General features: G+C 29.5%; 1 protein-coding gene across 1 annotated transcript in view; it reads right to left on the bottom strand.

Annotated features, from left to right (window-relative positions):
- Nucleotides 1–5,178: 5,178 nt before the first annotated feature.
- LOC107454037 (UPAR/Ly6 domain-containing protein qvr-like) overlaps nt 5,179–18,608 on the bottom strand; it is a 103,835-nt gene continuing 90,405 nt past the window's right edge. The window contains exons 3-4 of the mRNA XM_016071085.3: nt 13,639–13,788; nt 5,179–10,378 (exon numbers count right to left, since the gene is read on the bottom strand). Of these exons, the coding sequence (XP_015926571.1) occupies nt 10,158–10,378; nt 13,639–13,788 (371 nt within the window). The 3' untranslated portion in view covers nt 5,179–10,157. The remainder of the gene's footprint in view (nt 10,379–13,638; nt 13,789–18,608) is intronic.

Here is an 18,608-nt window from a genome sequence, read left to right as displayed (position 1 = left end):
ACAATTTTCTTTACTATCACTAAATAAAATAATAAGAATAATACATTATTTATTAAAATTTATTTTTTGCTTAGAATTATCATTGGATAAATGAGTTTTATAATTGTGAGTAAAAATATTTCAATTTCCTTAAAAGGTTCCTGAAATAAGACAAAATGCACAAAAAATAAAATTAACATTAAGGGGATCAAACTTTGAATCGCTCTCCTGACCGAACTGTAAGGACCATATTTCCCATATCGTGGCTACCCCTGCAATATTTTGGAGGTATGTTTATTCAGAGAAAATACGTTTTGTGATTGATTTTGTAGTTTAAAATATCTAATAATTAGCATACTCGAGGGTCACCCTCTTGAACCCTTAATTAGCATATTCGTGGGTCACATTCTTGAAGCTTTAAGATTGCGTTCTAGAGCGTGATCAGATCATGAGATCAAAAGTTATTCAAGATGTCCAGTTTTTTACGCACTGTACTTGCACCTGGCATCTTTAAAAGACAATTATTTTACTGACTGAACTATGGATGGAGAAGATGTTAGTTTATTCATCCAAAGTTTTGTATCATCAAATGGATGAGCTATGATATAATTTACTTATACTCCTTTCACTGGGTAGTTGAAACCTTTAAGCGCATAAAATGTATCACGCAAGATACCACAGAATTCGTCAGACTACACACACGTGACCATTAATCTATGTTTTCTTCTTAAGTATCAAAGTGCAGCAAAAGATTTTCCGAGGGAGTTAAGAAATTATAGGTACATTAACAAATCGGTGTATTTCTGAGAAAGAAGACATAAAATAACAATTTATGCTCATGTATTTTATTTTTAAATTAATTTGAGGCTGGGATAGCCGGGTTGATAGGGCGTTGGACTGATGTTCGTGAGAACGAGAGTTCGAATCCAATTAACCAAAAAATCCTCGTACGGTAAATGGTGACTGGTGCACATTAAATCTGGTGGGTTCACAAAGTCCTCCAAGTTCCCATAGCAAATCAATACCTCTTAGGGTACTGATTCAAGAGTTCCCTTGTCTTCTGGATTGGGTTCAAAATTGCAAGGTTGCGGAGTAGAACATTGGTAGTCTTAAACTCAAGTTTGGGTCTGCAGTTCAATAATGGTTATAAAAATGAATGTATTATTTAGAGCTGTAGCGGCTCAGGGGATAGAGCGTGCACTTTTTAAAGAGGTGAACCGTTTTCAAATCCCAGTGATGGCTGATTGATGGGGAACGCATCTCCTGCTCACACTGACCACAGTGCTGACGTAAAATATCCTTAGTTGTAGACTAATTGTAGACATGGGTAAAACTCCTCCTGCAGTCAAGCTAACTGTGAAAGGTTTTCGTGGTTTTTTTTTCTCCGTGTAACGCAAATGCGGGTTAGTTCCATAAAAAAGAGGCTCCATGAAGGCAAATTTGTCCCAATACTTGATTCAGGAGTTCCCTTGTCTTCTAGATTGGGTTCAAAATTACAAGGTTACTCGGACTTGAGCATTAGTTGTCGTAAACCCGAAAATTGAGTCAGATGTTCAACGACAGCTATAAAATAAAATGAAATGAAATTTACATTAGTCATGGTGGCTCAGGGGATAGAGCATTCGCCTCCCAATGAGGTGACCCAAGTTCGATCCATGGATGGCTGGTCGAAACGAATTCAGCACTCGGCTCGCACCGACTGCAGTTCGGCCATCAGAATAACTGAGGTTTTCGTGATTTGCCTCTCCATACAGCGCAAATGTGGGATAGTTTCACTCAAAGTCTCCACGAAGGAAACTCTTTCCAATTTTTGACCCAGAAGTCACCTTATTTTGTGGATTGGGTTCAATAGTTCAAGGCTACGGAGTTGAACATTGGTAATCGTAAACTCAAAATTGGGTCGGCTGTTCAAAGTCAGTTATAAAATTATAAAATGAAATGTATTTTCTAAATATGTTTTTCAACAACACAATACGTGAAAAAAATATTTTGGTCATTCTAGTTATATAGTATGCACTTATTTTGCTCACCACAAACTAGTATTTTTTTTTTCCTGTTAAATTTTTCTACCAATTTCCATCATGACCACTTATTTTCATGTAATTTTATGGCATGTACATTTTGAACCTTGAAGCTTTCAAGTTGGGGAAGAGTGTCATACGCACATTTTTTAAGATTTCATTCATGTTTGAGTATGATTCGTGTTGGAATCATTATATAATGATAGTATAAGTATAATATAAGTATGATATGAAAAATGTATCTGTAAAAAAATGTGTGTAATTTGTAATTTTCTTCATCCACCCTACATAAGAGGGATATCTGAGAATCAATGCTTTGTTGTTGCCATTTTATTATTATTTTTTTAGTTGTATTGATTTACAATGATATATTTGAAAAGATTAATTATTTATCAGTTGTAGTTCTATATAAGGTTAAGTGGATTCTTGAGAAATCAGGGAACCTAAATTTGAGAAGAACTGCTATAATGTCTAATGTTGTTTCAAACTGACACATCCCATGACAAATAAATTAGTAATAAAACTAAACTATTGACTAAAATAGCTTAATTTTTAAATTAAATTTTATTTTGCATTTTATGATTATTAATGCCGTTATTAATTTGTGTTTATTTGCCTTAATGAAATACATCAGTTTTGAACAAAATACTAAATAAAAATGAATAATTTGAACACTTAATACGCAATTTTTGAAAATAGCACTTTATTTTCTACTCCACGAGTAACACCTTTTTTACCACGCGCCAAACCTTGATGACAGAAATACCTAAATAAATTAATCTTTATCTACTTATCTTACTTATTTTTAATGAGCAATAGTATTCTCCGAAATTATTCTCAGAAATTAAATTTTAAATCCGTCTCTTTAAAAGCTTAAAATCATGTTTTTGTCAATAATGCAGCTTTTGTTGAACGCAGAATTTTCTTTTAGTTTGTTGACGAAATGGCAACGCATTGAGCTAAAATTGTCTTAGAAGTTGAGAACTTTAAATGCAGCAAATAAATCCAATTTGAAATAGAAATTACATTAATATGAGATTGAGAAATGTTTCTCTAAAACAAAATTATCTCGGAAAAATTCCGTTCGATACTTGAGAAATATTTACTTTCTATAAGCTCTTCAATGCAACACTTATCGCAATTCATTTTATTCATTGAAAGTTTAACTTATTATTTCATGAAAATGTTTTAAAATGAACATACATAAAATACAGACCTATATTGTTGTATAGCAATAAATTCTATATCTAGAAAGTTTTACAGTGATGTTTTACCTTAAAACATTTTAGAAATTCCGAATATTTCTATTCAACTTAGTGTTTATTTAAAAGTGATTAACGTAATTGTACTATTCATTAAAATAACAGAACTTTAAAAGAATTAAGAGGACTGAGAATACTTAGAATACCTTTTGTTAAAGATATATAAACACTAATTTATCGTTTTTGTTAACTGAAATCCTTTTGCTTTTCATTTTATTCACGAATTGTTTAGATATTCATTTATTTGTTACGTACTAATAAAAGGTTACGAGTAACTTGAGCAGAATTTATAGCAAAATATATTCTATCACAAACTCTAATCGCAAATATCTTATCACCAACTCATTTAGAGAAGGATATGATTCCTTGATTATTAAAGCTCTTTAGAAAACAAAGTGAAAATTTCAACAAGACTCTGTTTACATGAAATCTAATGATTCAAAGCACATTTTTATGACATTCGTAGCACAAGGATGGCCAGACTCTTCACTAGATTCGAAACCAATTGGTTTTTCGATTTGGTTAATTTAAACTATAAAAATTTAAGCTTAAACTCATAAGACGTTGGAATACGACAAAATATCAGTAGGTGAAATACGGGACGGAGGAAAATTTTGTGACGCATTTACTATTTAGTATTCGAGCTAAATGTGATCCCATTGAAAATTTTTGACATTTTGTTCGTCTCCATGCAGAAGGAGGTTTTTAGGGATCCCAAAAGCTTAATTAGGTTTACCTCAAACTATTATATTCAAAACGGAACAAACAGAGAAGTTCATTGAATCAGACTCTCATGAATAGTAAGACCATCATTGGGACACATGAAAGTCAGTAAATACGACTTTCATTATTTCAATTTGTTTGTGTTATAGCAAAATCTGGATTAAAATTCCATTTCTGATTTCTAACTAATTTTTGTGACTAAAGAAGCAAACAACATTCCCATAAAGCCCTCTGTTCTATTATATTTTCTATTATACACCGAAGAGCCATTACATTATGACCACCCTCCATCTATAACAATGGGCTCGTCCAGGTTTTCATAGTTTCTCGCCCAGGAACAATGTCTTCATGGGGCACATCAGCACTCATAATCCTCATAGAACAATCCCTGACGTCTGTAAGCTACTTGAACATAGTTGCAGACCAGGTTCACCCATTCATGGCAACAGTTTTTTTTCCTGCAGGGGATGGTGTTTACCAACAGGATACTGCACCATGTCATAAGGGTCGAATCGTCGAGGAACATTCCAGTGTCTTTCAAGTCATGTCTTGGTCCCTTCAAGTCAAGTCATGCCCCCAAATTCACATGACCTTAATCCAATAGAGCATTTGTGGTCCTACTTGGAAAATCAAATTCGTGCTGCCACGCTACCCCCTCGCAATGTGAGGGAATTGCAGGACCAGTTGGTGAGCGCTTGGTACCAGATACCTCAGACTACCTATCAGCACCTTGTGGAATCAATGCCACGGTGGGTGCTAGCAGTTTTGAGGGTGGTCCTACATATTATTAGCAGGGTGGTCATAATGTTATGGCTCTTCGGTGTACATGCTCTATTATATTTACTACGATATATGTTCGATTCTATTTTCTACTATTATATTATTCTATTATATTATTCTATTATATTCAAGCTCTGGTCTATAATGTTTTATGTTCTGCTCTACTATATTTTCTTTTAATCCTGCATTAATTTGTAGCAAGTAACTTAAAAATCATTAAAAAAAATTGGAAATTACGTTTGCATGTTTATTTCAATGTTTCATTGTGATCATTTCAATGCGTATTTATTGTTTACATTAAAACTGTCCAAATATGTAAGCATTCTAAATATCATCAAAAAAGTGAAAAATGGACATGAAAAAGATTAGAGACTACTCCATAATTTGACAAGAAAAATAAGCTGAACAACATCCATGATGAAATAAAGTTTATTAATTTCAATAATTAATAATGTACAGTATTCACAATATGTACAGTGCAAAAAAGTACAGTGGTAATAATGAGCTAATTTTAATCATATATAAATGACGCTTACAATACAGTTAATTGGAAAACTGTTTGATTGAAGCTTAGCAATTCTAGTAAATGTTGAAAGACAGTTGGGAATAGTTTTGAAAAGCTGGTTTCAGCTTTATTTTGTCTTATTCTAAAGTTATCAGTATAACCTTTAATTAATTTCTATGCTCTAAATAAAATATAAGACGTTAAATCCATCTGAGTGTCTATTATTCTTTGTTATAAAAGAGATTACTTCTTATATATTATCAATGATCTAAATCTAGAAGACATTATTCTACAGAGCGATAAAAATCTATTACTTTAAATAAATTATACGAATTGCTAATATATTGTAATCAGTCTTACTAAATATAGAAAATTAGCAAAGATTTCTAAATTTAATATAAGAAATCCTGCATTGGAACAGTTAATTATTAATATTGCTATTTAATATTTTATTATTCATTTGCAACAAAATGTGGATAAATTAATATTTTAATTAACATAGGTCAATAATTAATACCTATCAAATGGAAATGAAATGTTTTAATATATTTTTAAATCTATTATTCGTAAAGTAAATTATTCTCCAAAATAAATTATTCATGTTAAACATTCTCTAAGAGCTCTATTTTTAGACTTGTATATCTATTTGCACAATTTAAAAGGCTTAAGCTGGATACTCAACGTGTTCTATTATCACCGCACTTAGAACATATTTTTAAAATCGATGTCAAAAACGAAGTCAAACGAATGTACACATTAAGAAATTTAGACTAATATTGAATCAAAATGGAAAAGGCTAAATCGGAATCTGTCAAACTATTAGGAATTAAAGCATCTAAACTGGTTTGATTGCCTGGTGCAACTTTAAGGCTTTTTTTAACATCACTTTTCAACTCCTCTTCATTTCCTTCGGCAATCAAAGTGGTTTTGATGTTTTAGTTCTGCCTTCTTCAATAGCGAATTATTAGATTTCAATAATTTTTTTTTTCAACCTATAAAGTATATACAGTATTTTTCTTCATTTTCGACCAGGATTCTAAAAGTTTGTATTAAGGGTAATGATTAAGGAACACCCTGTACTTTTTATCTTAAATATGGAGGAAAAACAGGTAAAGTAACAAAGTCCGTGCATTTGGATTCATAATGCTTTTATTCTGCGGATGGACAAAACAATCACCAATAATCGTCAGTGTTGTCTATTATTTAAAATTAAGAAGATAAGCTTTTTAATTTTTAACTTTATTTTCATCATACGTCTAATTTTAGTTTTTGAAATAAGCTGCTCCGACTATATTAGAAATCGTTATAATTACATTTTCCTGGGTGTTTAATCTGCGTGTGATTTAAAAGTAAATTATATTTTATGCTAGACTAGAAATTTTATTATAGCTAAAAATAATCAATTTTAATTTTAATAGGCTTTATAAAATTTATTAAACCTTAGGGTGACCACTTTACCAGTCTTTCCTCAATATATTAATTCTATAATGAATTTGACGATTTTAATTATCATATAAGCGATTGTTTTGTTGTTCCATAAATTGAGGCCACGAGGTCAAAAATAGACAAATCAATATAAATTGCAAGTATCATTTTTCCATTGCTGAATTTTTAAATGTGTACTTAAAGGTACGTAATGTTTTGGACGTAAAGGATATTTATCAACTAAAAAGTTGACTTCGTGACATTTTACAAAAAAAAAATTTCTTAATTCGTTTGAAAATTAGCCTGTTTATTGTTCACGTAGCCTCAATTTTTAAGCAATATATGTGTAACAATTATTTAAATACAGAATCGACAAGCTCTATTGCACAAGAATAATTTAGTGCTTTGGACGATGTTAAAATGTTAAGCAAAATGGACTGTAACTTTAAATACTCAGCTTATCATGTTTTAAATTTGTACTTACACTCTTGTCTACAGTAAGTGGCGGATTTCGGTTCTTTCATAAACAAGTGGCGCGGTTGACATTAGACTAATTTTCCTTTTAGCAGTTGAAAAGTAATTTTGCTTTATGGACGCAGCCTATAGTTCTTTTTTGAAAAAGTATACATCAAAATAAATTCATTGAGTTTGAACTATTTAAAGAAACATATATTATAAAAATGAAATGGATTGAATAGGATATTGTTGTGTTTTCAAATTAATAAATTATAATAATAATGACTACTTTTATCTCCATAGTACTTATTGAGCTTCGAAATCCATTTCTGCATATCTGCTCATATATTTCTCAAACCTATTATATTTTGATTTCAATTATTATAATAGAATATAGTTTAGTTTTAGATTAATAAAGTATTGTATTATAACGAAATTATAATGAAACTATAGAAACTCAATCGAATTTTTATTGTATTTTGTAAGCATTCGTATTTTTATTTATCAAAACTCAATTTCTCAAAAACAATTATATTTTAAGAAACTTTTTAAAAAGCATATTTGTGTCAGAAATCGAAGAAAATATTTAAGTTTATTAGAATACTATTATGTGATACTACAATTATAGGAATACTAAAAATAATATAAGGAGTAGCAACACAGCATTCATAAAAGAATAATAACAGCAGAGATAAATGATAAAATACAAGCATAAGGACTAAGGATTTTATCTGCTCTGAACTGAAAAACCGATATCGGTCTAGTTTTAATTTACGGAAAAAAAAATAGATTTTATTAGGGAAATATTTCATTCAAATTATATTGCCTTTTTACGTCTTCACTATTCTGAGTATAAGACTGGTACTTCAGTAAGTAGAATTCCTCATTCAATAATATTAAAAACTTAACATAAAAATAAGTTTGAAACTGATACATTCGTAAGTAGGATTAATCATTGAAAGAAATTACAAACTTGTCATAGAAATGAGTTTAAAACTGATGCTTTTGTTAGTAATATTACAACCTTAACATAAAAATGAGTTTAAAACTAATATTTCCGTGAGTAGAATTCCTCATTGAGTAATATTACAAACTTAGGATTACCAATTACAAGAAATATTAAATCATAACTCTTTATCTACCAATTAATAAACTTTATTTCAACTAAAACAAGAAGCACAAAAAAAAATTTTAAGCTTGTTACATATTGCGTGAAGATTAACAATAAATTGGAAAATGCACCAACAGTATGATAAGGGTGACAGAGTTAAAAGTGTCTTCTTTTATTTTCTGCGTTTTAAATTTGCAACAATTTGATTAGGCGAAATTCCACATAATTGCGTTTTTAGGGCAATGTGAATGTTAAGTACACGCTTTAAATATTAGATTAATTTTTTGGGTTTTCAGCTTAAATACAGATTTTCTTATATTTGAGAACATACGTTATTGTAAATTTTTGGTGAACAACTGAAGTATAGATGAGCCTTATCTTATACGCTTATGAATTTCTATGCGTTTTTTTTTGCGTTTGAATTTTTTTTATCTATTTATTTACTTTATTTTTTTAATTTTATTTTATTTTATGCAAAGTTTTCGATAAACTATATTCACAGAGATCGTTTTAAATTTTTTAAGGAAAAATTATATTTTTGATTTATGCACCAATCAGCTTAAATTTCGTGACACACTGTATTTTAAACCTTGAGTTTTTAAAAAATTACATTTTAGAATTTAAAGGTAAATCCACTTCCGGACATATGCACAAATCAACTTGTGTTTGAAAATTTACGGTAATTTAAATTTTGGATGAATTATTGAAATAAAAACTTGTACATGCTCTTAGCCTATATATGCATTAGCTCACTTACGGAAATATTCATTATTTTAATTTAAAAGGCATATATTCATTATTTTAATTTAAAAGGAATTGTCTTAAATGGCACTTTATATCTGCATTTATCAGAAGCTGAAAAATTTTAGGCAAAAAAATATTTGTATTTAAAAAAAAAACAGTACTGTAGCATCTGTATGTATTATAAAAACCTTGCCCTCGGTGCATTTAAAATATAAAAATAAAATTGCAATAAAATATTTTAATCAAACTCCCCAACTTCGCACTTTTATTCAGGAAACAAGGCACAAATACAGAAATTATATCGCAATTTAAATTAATGTTTGGTTTGATAATTATTTCTGTACAACAACTCTAAGATAACTAGAGATCTGAATTTTAAAGTTGAAGAAGCAAAGAGAAAAAGAGAGAGTTATAAAAATTGTATCATAAAAATATGTATAGCAAAGTTGATATATATATAGTACATTTTTGAAATCGAACTTCTCTTACATCATTCCTAGACATTTGGTATCGCATTTCTTGGCAAACTATTCCGGAATATTTCCACAATCCTTTTCAGACTACTTACTATCAAATGACAAATATTGCGCAAAAAATAGCTTTTAGATCGAATAATTTTTAAATATACTTCATCCAATTTGATATGATAAGGGTCAAATAATATTTCACAGTACCTCTTAAAACAAATTACATGCAACTTTCTAAGGAGAACTACAAATAACTTTAAATAAAAATAAGAACCTCTTTCTTAAACAATAATAAATAAAACTATTGAAGTTCATTGCATTGCTAAAAACATTTTTTTAAACATTCTTATAAAAAAAAAATTATATGCAAATCTTTAAAAGAAAATTAAAACATTTCCTAAAATAAACTAAAAAATAAAATTAAACATGAAACAATAGGTATTTTAAACGTAAATTCTACTCATTTAATAAAAATCATTTTAACGCATTTGTTTTTATTCTTTTGCGCTTTTAATTTTTCGCAGATTTATTTAATTATATTCTTAATTAATTGATAGTAATAGAAGTTAAATTATTTTTCAAATTACATGACACCGATCGAAAACATTTGAATCAACTCAGCACTGCCGGAAAATTGTACACTCTGATAAAATCATTAAAAAACTTCTTTACATAACATCATAGCTAAGTAGTCATTCTGACTCTGAATGTGAATAAGCAAACAATAACCAATTCAACAATCATTATCATTGGTGACGACTTAATACTTGGTCCCGTATTGCACTGATCTCCTTCACAGAAGCACATATGACCTATCTTGTGACCCTCATACATACAGACGTGATCAACCATAAATAAATTTATATCTATGTCCTTTGTACATGTTCGACGTACTTTTTCATTAGCTGAAAGAAAAATACTTAATTAAAAAACCATATAAAATGCCATAAATGCATTAATATCAAATGTGTAAGTGTATGGTCCTTGTATCATTCCTACACACAGTATTAACATTTTAATTTGATCCCGCAGTGAAATAAAGTGATCGTAAAGACAAGGTTTCCAGTAGAACACCGAAGTTAAGCGTCACTGGCTTCGGTCAGTAAGTGGGTGGGTGACCACTTTGATCAACCTGCGTATGGACCGAGGTTGCGTGGTATTGGTTCTCGTTAAACAATTCTACCGTAAATAGCCCATTGTGCAGATCTAGTGCGACGTTAATTAAATACCAACCTACCGATCTACTTTTTAATTTAAAAATATTTAAATTAATTTAAATTGTCAGCCTTAAGCTTAACTCAATATGATTTTAATAATTATACCTTTAAAAATTCACGTTTGACAAAAGCGTATCCAGTTGATAAAGAAATCTAGTAAATACCACCATCAATATATATTTTTAGAATCCTCTACAAAAGTAGGGCTACAATTTATAATTATCCATCCGGCAGGCGCGTGCATGTGGAAGTACTAGAAAGGAATCTTGTTTTTTTTATATTTAATTCTGCAGACTTAAATATATAACTTAATTTTGACTGCCAACTTTAACCTAAATTCAATATAATTTTGATAACCATACCCTAAAATTTTCACATCTGACAAAAAGATATCCATTTGGTATACTAATGTAGAAATCATCACCGTTAATTTAAATTTATAGAATCCTCGTTGAAAATAAGGTTTAAAAAAAAACTGCTAATTACAGCTCACAAATCTATTACCTTTAAACAGACTCACATGTATGAGAACACTAGAGAGGAATTATGAGAACGTCTTACCTATATATTAATTTTACAGCCAGAAAATACTATATTAATTTTTACTGCCCACATTAAGCGTAATTAAATATGATTTTAAGAATTATACTTCTAAAAATTCATAATCGACAAAAGCGTATTTAGTTCGTATAGTTACCTAATACTGCCCAAAATGCATCATCATAAAACATTTCCTCGTTTTAATAGTTTTAAATATTCTGTAAACCTATGGTTATTCCGTAATAACGGCTGGTAATGTATATTTTTAGAATCCTCGTCAAAGAGGACAAAAAATGCCAATTATTGAACTCAAATATATAATTAATCTTCCCAACAGGCGCGCGTATGTGAAAGCGCTGAGACATCTCGTTTTGTATTTTCAATTCTGAGGGCGTACTTTTTAATTAAAAAAATGTATGAATTAGTTGTAATTATTAGCTATAAGCTAACTGTATTATGATTTTAATAATTATTTTCCTAAAATACCCTTTTAACAATTGCGTATGTAATTAGTATGAAGGGTGAGATTTCTGAAAGATTAAGCTGGAGAAAGAACAATTGCAATAACAAAATTGGGTTAATAATTATTGTGCAAAACAGGTTCAAAAAGATAAGAACCATTTTGATTGCCAAATAAAGCTTGAAGGTATTTCTTAACGTCTCATTTCACAAAATTTAAATTTTCTCCCACTATCAAACTGAATTTGATGATTTTAAAATCATTTCTCGTTAGCGAATAGTCAAGATTTTGTAACTGTTTTTTTCTTTCTTAAATATTAATTTTAAACTTTCGAATGTGCAAGTGTTTTACTCATTTTTGAAAAGGATTCCAAAAATATTAAATGAAATTTGCTAAAGGGAATTTTTCAATGATTTTCTATTCAATTTCAAAATTCAGCGACTTTTCATCAATATTTTGCACTAGTTTTTTAAATGCTTAAATGATCTAATTGGATATCATCTAAATCTAACTTCACGCAATTATTTTTTCTGTTATTAATGTTTTCTGAAAGCCAGTGCTGGAGGTGGCTTAGAGCAGTGCTCCCATACCCCGATCCACGAACCAGTACCGGTCCGTGGATCAAATGGTACAGGGCAGCCCATTTTATTGAAACTGAATTTAAATTTCTAGGCTTGTACCCCAAATTAAAAATATCTGTGTTCCATTAAAATTTTATTTATTTGAAAAAAAAGGGCCCTCGAAGTTAGTGACATAAATTTTTTAATGTTTCAAAAAGTGAAAAAAAAAGAAAAGAAAATCGCCGCAGCTATTTTCTCTTTTAATTAATTTTAATTAAAAATTCAATCATCGTAACTGTAAATATCATAAATAAAACACGAAAGCACTGCGCGAAATTTACATTGAAATAAACTGGACACAAGCAACACACTTCTGGTGTCATTGTCTCCGATTATCCCCAGATGCAACCGTCTTATTGCAAGGAAACAAGCTCAGGGTTCTCATTGATTTAATGTTCTAGTAAGTTAAAATGTTAAATCACTTTACATTTATTTCTTGGTGTAACTGTATTTTATTCTAGCGGGTAAAATTATCAAACGTTCACGGGGTCGCAGTGATGAAAAGGTTGGGGAACACTGGGTTACAGGATAAAGTGTGTTCACGAGGCACTTAGTGCTCTAGCAAGGCTCATTTCTATTCATATAGACTTATAGACGAAACCCCTGAACTTTCGACACTATTCTAAGCTATTCTCGTATAACTCCAAAAATATTGGTCCCTAAAGCATTGAAACTCAAATTTTCCAAAACACTCATTTTGTTGCCAAAATAGTGGCCAAACTTCGCCACGATTATCACTAAGTCAGTAAAAATGTCGCCAAACCAAGTCTCCCATATGAAATTGTAGTGGTTATTTTCTCTCTAAATTACGTTAGAATTACAAGACTTTCTTGTAAATTTACGAATTAAACTGTGTATTTAGAATTTATATGAGATATGTAGTCTCATAACATAGAATATTCTCAAAATTCTACACATATATACAAATTCGTAACAATACGATAAAGGTGTTATGTATAACTCACATAATTTTTGAAAATTAATTCACAATATATGCTGCTTTTTAGCATTAGTTTTGCATACAACATATACTTAGAATAGATACGGTTAATTTATAGAGTAAGGAAATTAAATACCTTTACATTTTAGATTCCACTATGTTAAGCTTATGAGGAAGGGGAAAAAATTTTGTTTGCTTCTTTTTGGTAAATATTGGGTTTCAACCAAGAACAGACTGTTTCCCGTATGTCGTAACTAACTTCATTAAATAAAAGAATTATAACTAAATGTCTTAACAGTAATTAAAACGTACCACGAAAGAACAGCAGATTGCTAATTAATATTTCGTCTTTGTACTTTTTATGGTGTTAGCAATTTTGTATACTTACTTTTGCTGGCATTTGTGACTATTTTTACACAGCAACCTTCGCATTGTTTTTGAGCTGGCAGTTCACTGGGCTGAGCCGTCCAGTTGAAAGGGTCTTTGCACCGTGAGTCAGAATAAGAATCACACTCATAGCACCAATAACTTCTGCCACCTAGAAAATTTTAAAATAAGCTATAATTTTTTTCAAAAAATGTATTAAATGGACATGTGTACCAACTCAAGGCTCAGACAGCCAAAGATTTCTGTCGAAGAAATTTCTTTTATGCGGAGTGTTCTATAAAGTGCATACGGAGTGTTTCTCGTAATACTTATTTTTAAAACCCTTTTCAGAGATTAAGACACAAAGTATTAGCATTGGGAATCGTGAATTAACATTTGAATGAGGAAGAAACAAACTCGCGATCGAAATCTGACAAATCATATTTCGACGGAGGTAGAAGGCGGTTATTAAAAAACATCAAAACTTGCTTAATTTTTGGTTGAAAATTAAATGTGACTCTAATAATCGTCTTTCGAAATATCTGTTTCCTCTATCCACCTTCCTCGATCATGATTTGACAAATTTCGATTGATTTTATCCTCGTTTAGTTATCAATTTGTGGCATCCATTACTTATACTTTTAGTCTTCATTTCCTTCAATGATTTTAAGATTACATAATCAGAATAGTCGTTGTGGAACACCCTGTGTTTTGTTTATATGTGTAAATGGAGAAAAAAAAGGAATGTTGTTAGTCTTGGATGTGAACTTAAATCTTTTATAAATTAATTCAAAAGAATAAATAATAATAATCTGAGTAAGAAGAACTTCAAGTGAAATATAATAAATTAAAAATAAGAGCAATATTTTGATTGCTCTCCCATGAAATGTAAATATACCTTAATTTACGAGAGCTGAAATATCCTTGTTTTAATCAAATTTCTATCTACAAATTTAGAATGCACCATCAGAGCACTACTGCAATCAGAGCAATGCACTACCTTATTTGCTACTTTTCCATAAGAGCTTGTATATATATATATATACTCTAACCCGAGAACGGAAGAGCCAATTTGGTTCGGGCTTTTTCTGCAGTTTGCAAATTTTAATCGGGTGTTTCATAAACAATTGAGATTTTCTGGCGAGCTTTCCTGGTAGCCGAGTGGTTAGGGTGCCTGATGGCAAAGGCAATAACAGCAGATCGTATCTCACTAGAAGAAATATCTCTGTGTCTGTCCTGCCCAGGCTGCCCTGCCATGTCCTGTCTGTCTGATGCATGAATGCAGCCCAAACTATGGACGGGTATTTGTGGCCTGAATAAAGTTGTATGTCTCTATTACTGGACTGAAGTCTACAGGTGTCCACCGGGTAACGTTAAACTAACAAAACTTTTGAAACGGAATATTTCAGTACCAGCCATTATAGGAAAAAATTCTGTCGTCGTGTAAATCATTCAATGTGGGAAATATGAAAATCCATGGTCGAAACAGATTGTTGCAGAATAAGCTTTCTTGGACGGCTTTGCTGATTTGCACAGTGTTTTTCCCACAAATTGCTTGCAGTTTTTGGCTATTTTTCTGATATTTTGTCTGACTTCAATAAGTGTTTCGGTGGTTCCTAACAACTACAGATATAATTTATCACTATATTATCATCAGACAAAATTTACCATCAATTAAAATTTAACATGTCCCTGAATAGCTAGATGATTTAAAGCGTAGATGATTTAAAGCGTACCTTTGTAATTAAAGAAAATGGAAGTTTCAATCACTTTTTAATCGCAACAAAAACAACTTATCCTTTTAAAGCAATTGGCATTTTTTGACCTTAACAAAATTCCAGTAACCAGATTAAAAAATAAAATCAAATAAAAAATTTAAAATTTACGTTTTTCGAATGTGCAAAGAAAATGAAAAAATGAATCAACATTTGTTACGCTAAAAACGAAAAGCATATCACTTCACCTCCGACTACCTTCAAACAAACACCAACTTCAAACACTTATAACTTTCTATCTAGGATGGAATGGACAAAATTTAAGAAGGCGATAAACTATTTTCGTGATAATTTCACAAAAAATTTTGTTTATATTCGTCAAGAAACGATTGATGCTGGTTTTGTCAACTTCAGTAGAGCTCTAGCTGATCTAGCTGATTGAAATTTTTAATGCAATTTTTCATCCATTTAAACACGAAAACAAATTAAATTAAAAAAAAAAAGAAATGTATGCAGTTTATGTGTCATGTGATCAAACTTTTTTCGAAAAAACTTTAATAGTAAGCGTTTTTGGTACTATTGTAACTTTACTTTTTGCTACTTTAAACTTTGATCTCTCTAATAATGGTCTGTTATATGATTCGTAATAAAGATGGGAGAGTTAAAACAAAACAGCATTACATTCAAAAAATTAGTACAAAAATTCTGTTAAAAAAAACATTTTTTCTCTGCCTAATAATGCGTTGTATAATTCGTAATAAAGATGGGAGATCTTAGTCAAAATAGCATGGCATTTAAAAAAATAACACAAAAATTATATAAAAAGAATAGTTTTTTATCTATCTATATATGATGTGCTGTATGATTCGTAATGAAGGTGGGAGATCTTGTGGAAACATTTAAAAAAAATAATAACTCAAAAATTATGTAAAGAAAGCGTATTACAACCCGGAGTAAATTTAGTCTCCGAAATCAAAATGGATTTATTTCTTTATAAAAGTATATGAAACGCACTCACGTCGTTATTGTTAAACATCAACTAATGCTTCTGATGCTTGCGTGATCCAAGATGTCCGTGATCAATTTAAACTCTATTTTTGTATCATTTAGAGAAGTTGTGATAAATTAAAGATCTATTTACCGATAGATTTACTTATCATTCACTATCAGTGTGTTTAGTATCATAACTCAATAAGTGCTTCTGTTAGTTATGTCCATTTCTCCATCGCACACGATAAAGTCTCAAATGGAAAAGCAGTAAGTTCAACGTCTTTATTTTTTAATTTGAAAAGTAAAATTACAAATGCATTAAAAAATTAAATTGTTGAATGTACTCTTGAAATTGATTAATACAGTGTTTCTTGAGTCATTTTCTCGATTTTCAAATACGTCATTTTAGAATCAGTTAGTTACTTAAAACATTGCATAAATGTTCTTTACATTTGTGTCTTGAAATTAAACCGACAAACAAACTGGTTGAACAATTTCTTGTTTTATTTTCCGTCGAAATTTGTAAAAAAACTGACAATTTTTGCCAAATTCATTTTGCATTTTTTTTTATTTAAAAATTAATCTTATATTCCTCGCGTTGTCTAATCCTTATTTTAAGAGACTACAGAGCAAACGAAACAAAAAAGGATTCATGTGTAATAAAATAATGCGCTTTAAAAAAAGCCATTTCTTTATAAGTTTTAACCTCTTCCCTTACTCTACAATATAAAAGAAAACTTCAGTGTCAATGCTTTAATACCATGTTTCATTACACAATAAATACAGATATTTAAAAAGCAATAAATAAAAAACTCTGAACTAATAATTTCAAAATTTAGCCTTGAAATGTAATAATTAAATTTGAAATATCCAAGCCTAAAGCATTTATAATTTAAAAAGTGTAGAAACTTCAAGTATTGCCAAGAAAATACACCGTTTTTTAAATTTAGTTTGTAATTTTCTAAATTTTAATTAGAAATACATCAAACCTTATTTAAATGATTTTTAGGCGTGTTAAAGAAATACATTTTTCTATTCAAATCTCGCATTGAAATAGAAAGTTCCTTTGAAAACCAAAACACATTTATCGAATAATGAATTAAAAATAAGAATATTTTATTTATGTAAGATTCTTTCTTATAAACGTTTGCATATACTTTTGAAAAAGTCATTAGCTTTTTGTCTTAAATATATTCTTTATTTATTTCAATGAGTAACAAAATTGTATTTCTGACAAAAGAAAACATTACAAAAATAAAGTTGCTTCTACATCTCACGATAACTTTCGTTTCCAATAACTAAAAATAATTTTTTTGATTTGACTATAATTTTATTTAAAAGACGTGCCGAACTCTGCGTATGTGGTTAATCATTTCGTTCATAAATATACAAAAATAAAGCGTTTAAAATTTTAAAAATAATTTTTTCAAACAATAGAGTATTTAAGTTGTATCTTGCAATTTGTGTCATGGTTATATTTAAGTACAATTTGAATAAAAGAAAAGATAATAGGAACGCGCTATCCCTTTGATCAGAACTCGGGCTTTTTACTGTTCAAATTTCAAAAATTCAATATTAGCGACGCGTGATAGTGAATAAATCATTTCTTGCCTCAAAAATAAACAAAAAAATTAAAAAAATGAAACATGTATTGTCAAAATATCTATAAGAGGACCGAGGACAAAATTGAAAATCTTAAAAATGAACTTTCTCAGTTAGAGATTTTCGAGTAATGCTAAAAATTTTTTTTTGGAGTTCATGTTGAATATTTAAATAAGTGAATTGAAAATTCAATTCGATAAAAAAAAATACTTTAATTACACGAAATTAAAAATGTCCCTTACACGACAATTTTTTATTTTATTTTTTAAAAAACTTGGTTTTGAATAGGATTTAGTACTTATATTACGTGACATGATTTCATAGTTTAAAGGAAAGTTCATGACAAAAATTTATTCAATTTGTTTCTCTATTTTTTAAAATTTCATGTTTATAAATTTTCAAATTTATACTTCTTCAATTTTTATCTATGTAAACATATAGTTCCAAAAAACATTTGTGTTCCATCTTAGTTTTGACCAACTTTTGAAATTATTTTAACTATTGCACCGTTAAACGTCTTCGTTTTTATAATTAGTACTATGAAGTATACAACATATACATAGCTGAAATTTTGATTTTTAACATTAAAGATAAAAATAAAAAACTATTTAAGAGTCTTCTTTTTCGCGTTAAAGCTAATGTTTCAAATTTCATGACCATCCATTGCGTCTTAAATTATGGTAAA

The sequence above is a fragment of the Parasteatoda tepidariorum genome, chromosome 7 (assembly GCF_043381705.1).
Source record: "Parasteatoda tepidariorum isolate YZ-2023 chromosome 7, CAS_Ptep_4.0, whole genome shotgun sequence".
Taxonomy (NCBI): domain Eukaryota; kingdom Metazoa; phylum Arthropoda; class Arachnida; order Araneae; family Theridiidae; genus Parasteatoda; species Parasteatoda tepidariorum.
The sequence above is the reverse complement of the archived record's forward strand: the minus strand, read 5'-3'. Positions and strand labels throughout refer to the sequence as shown.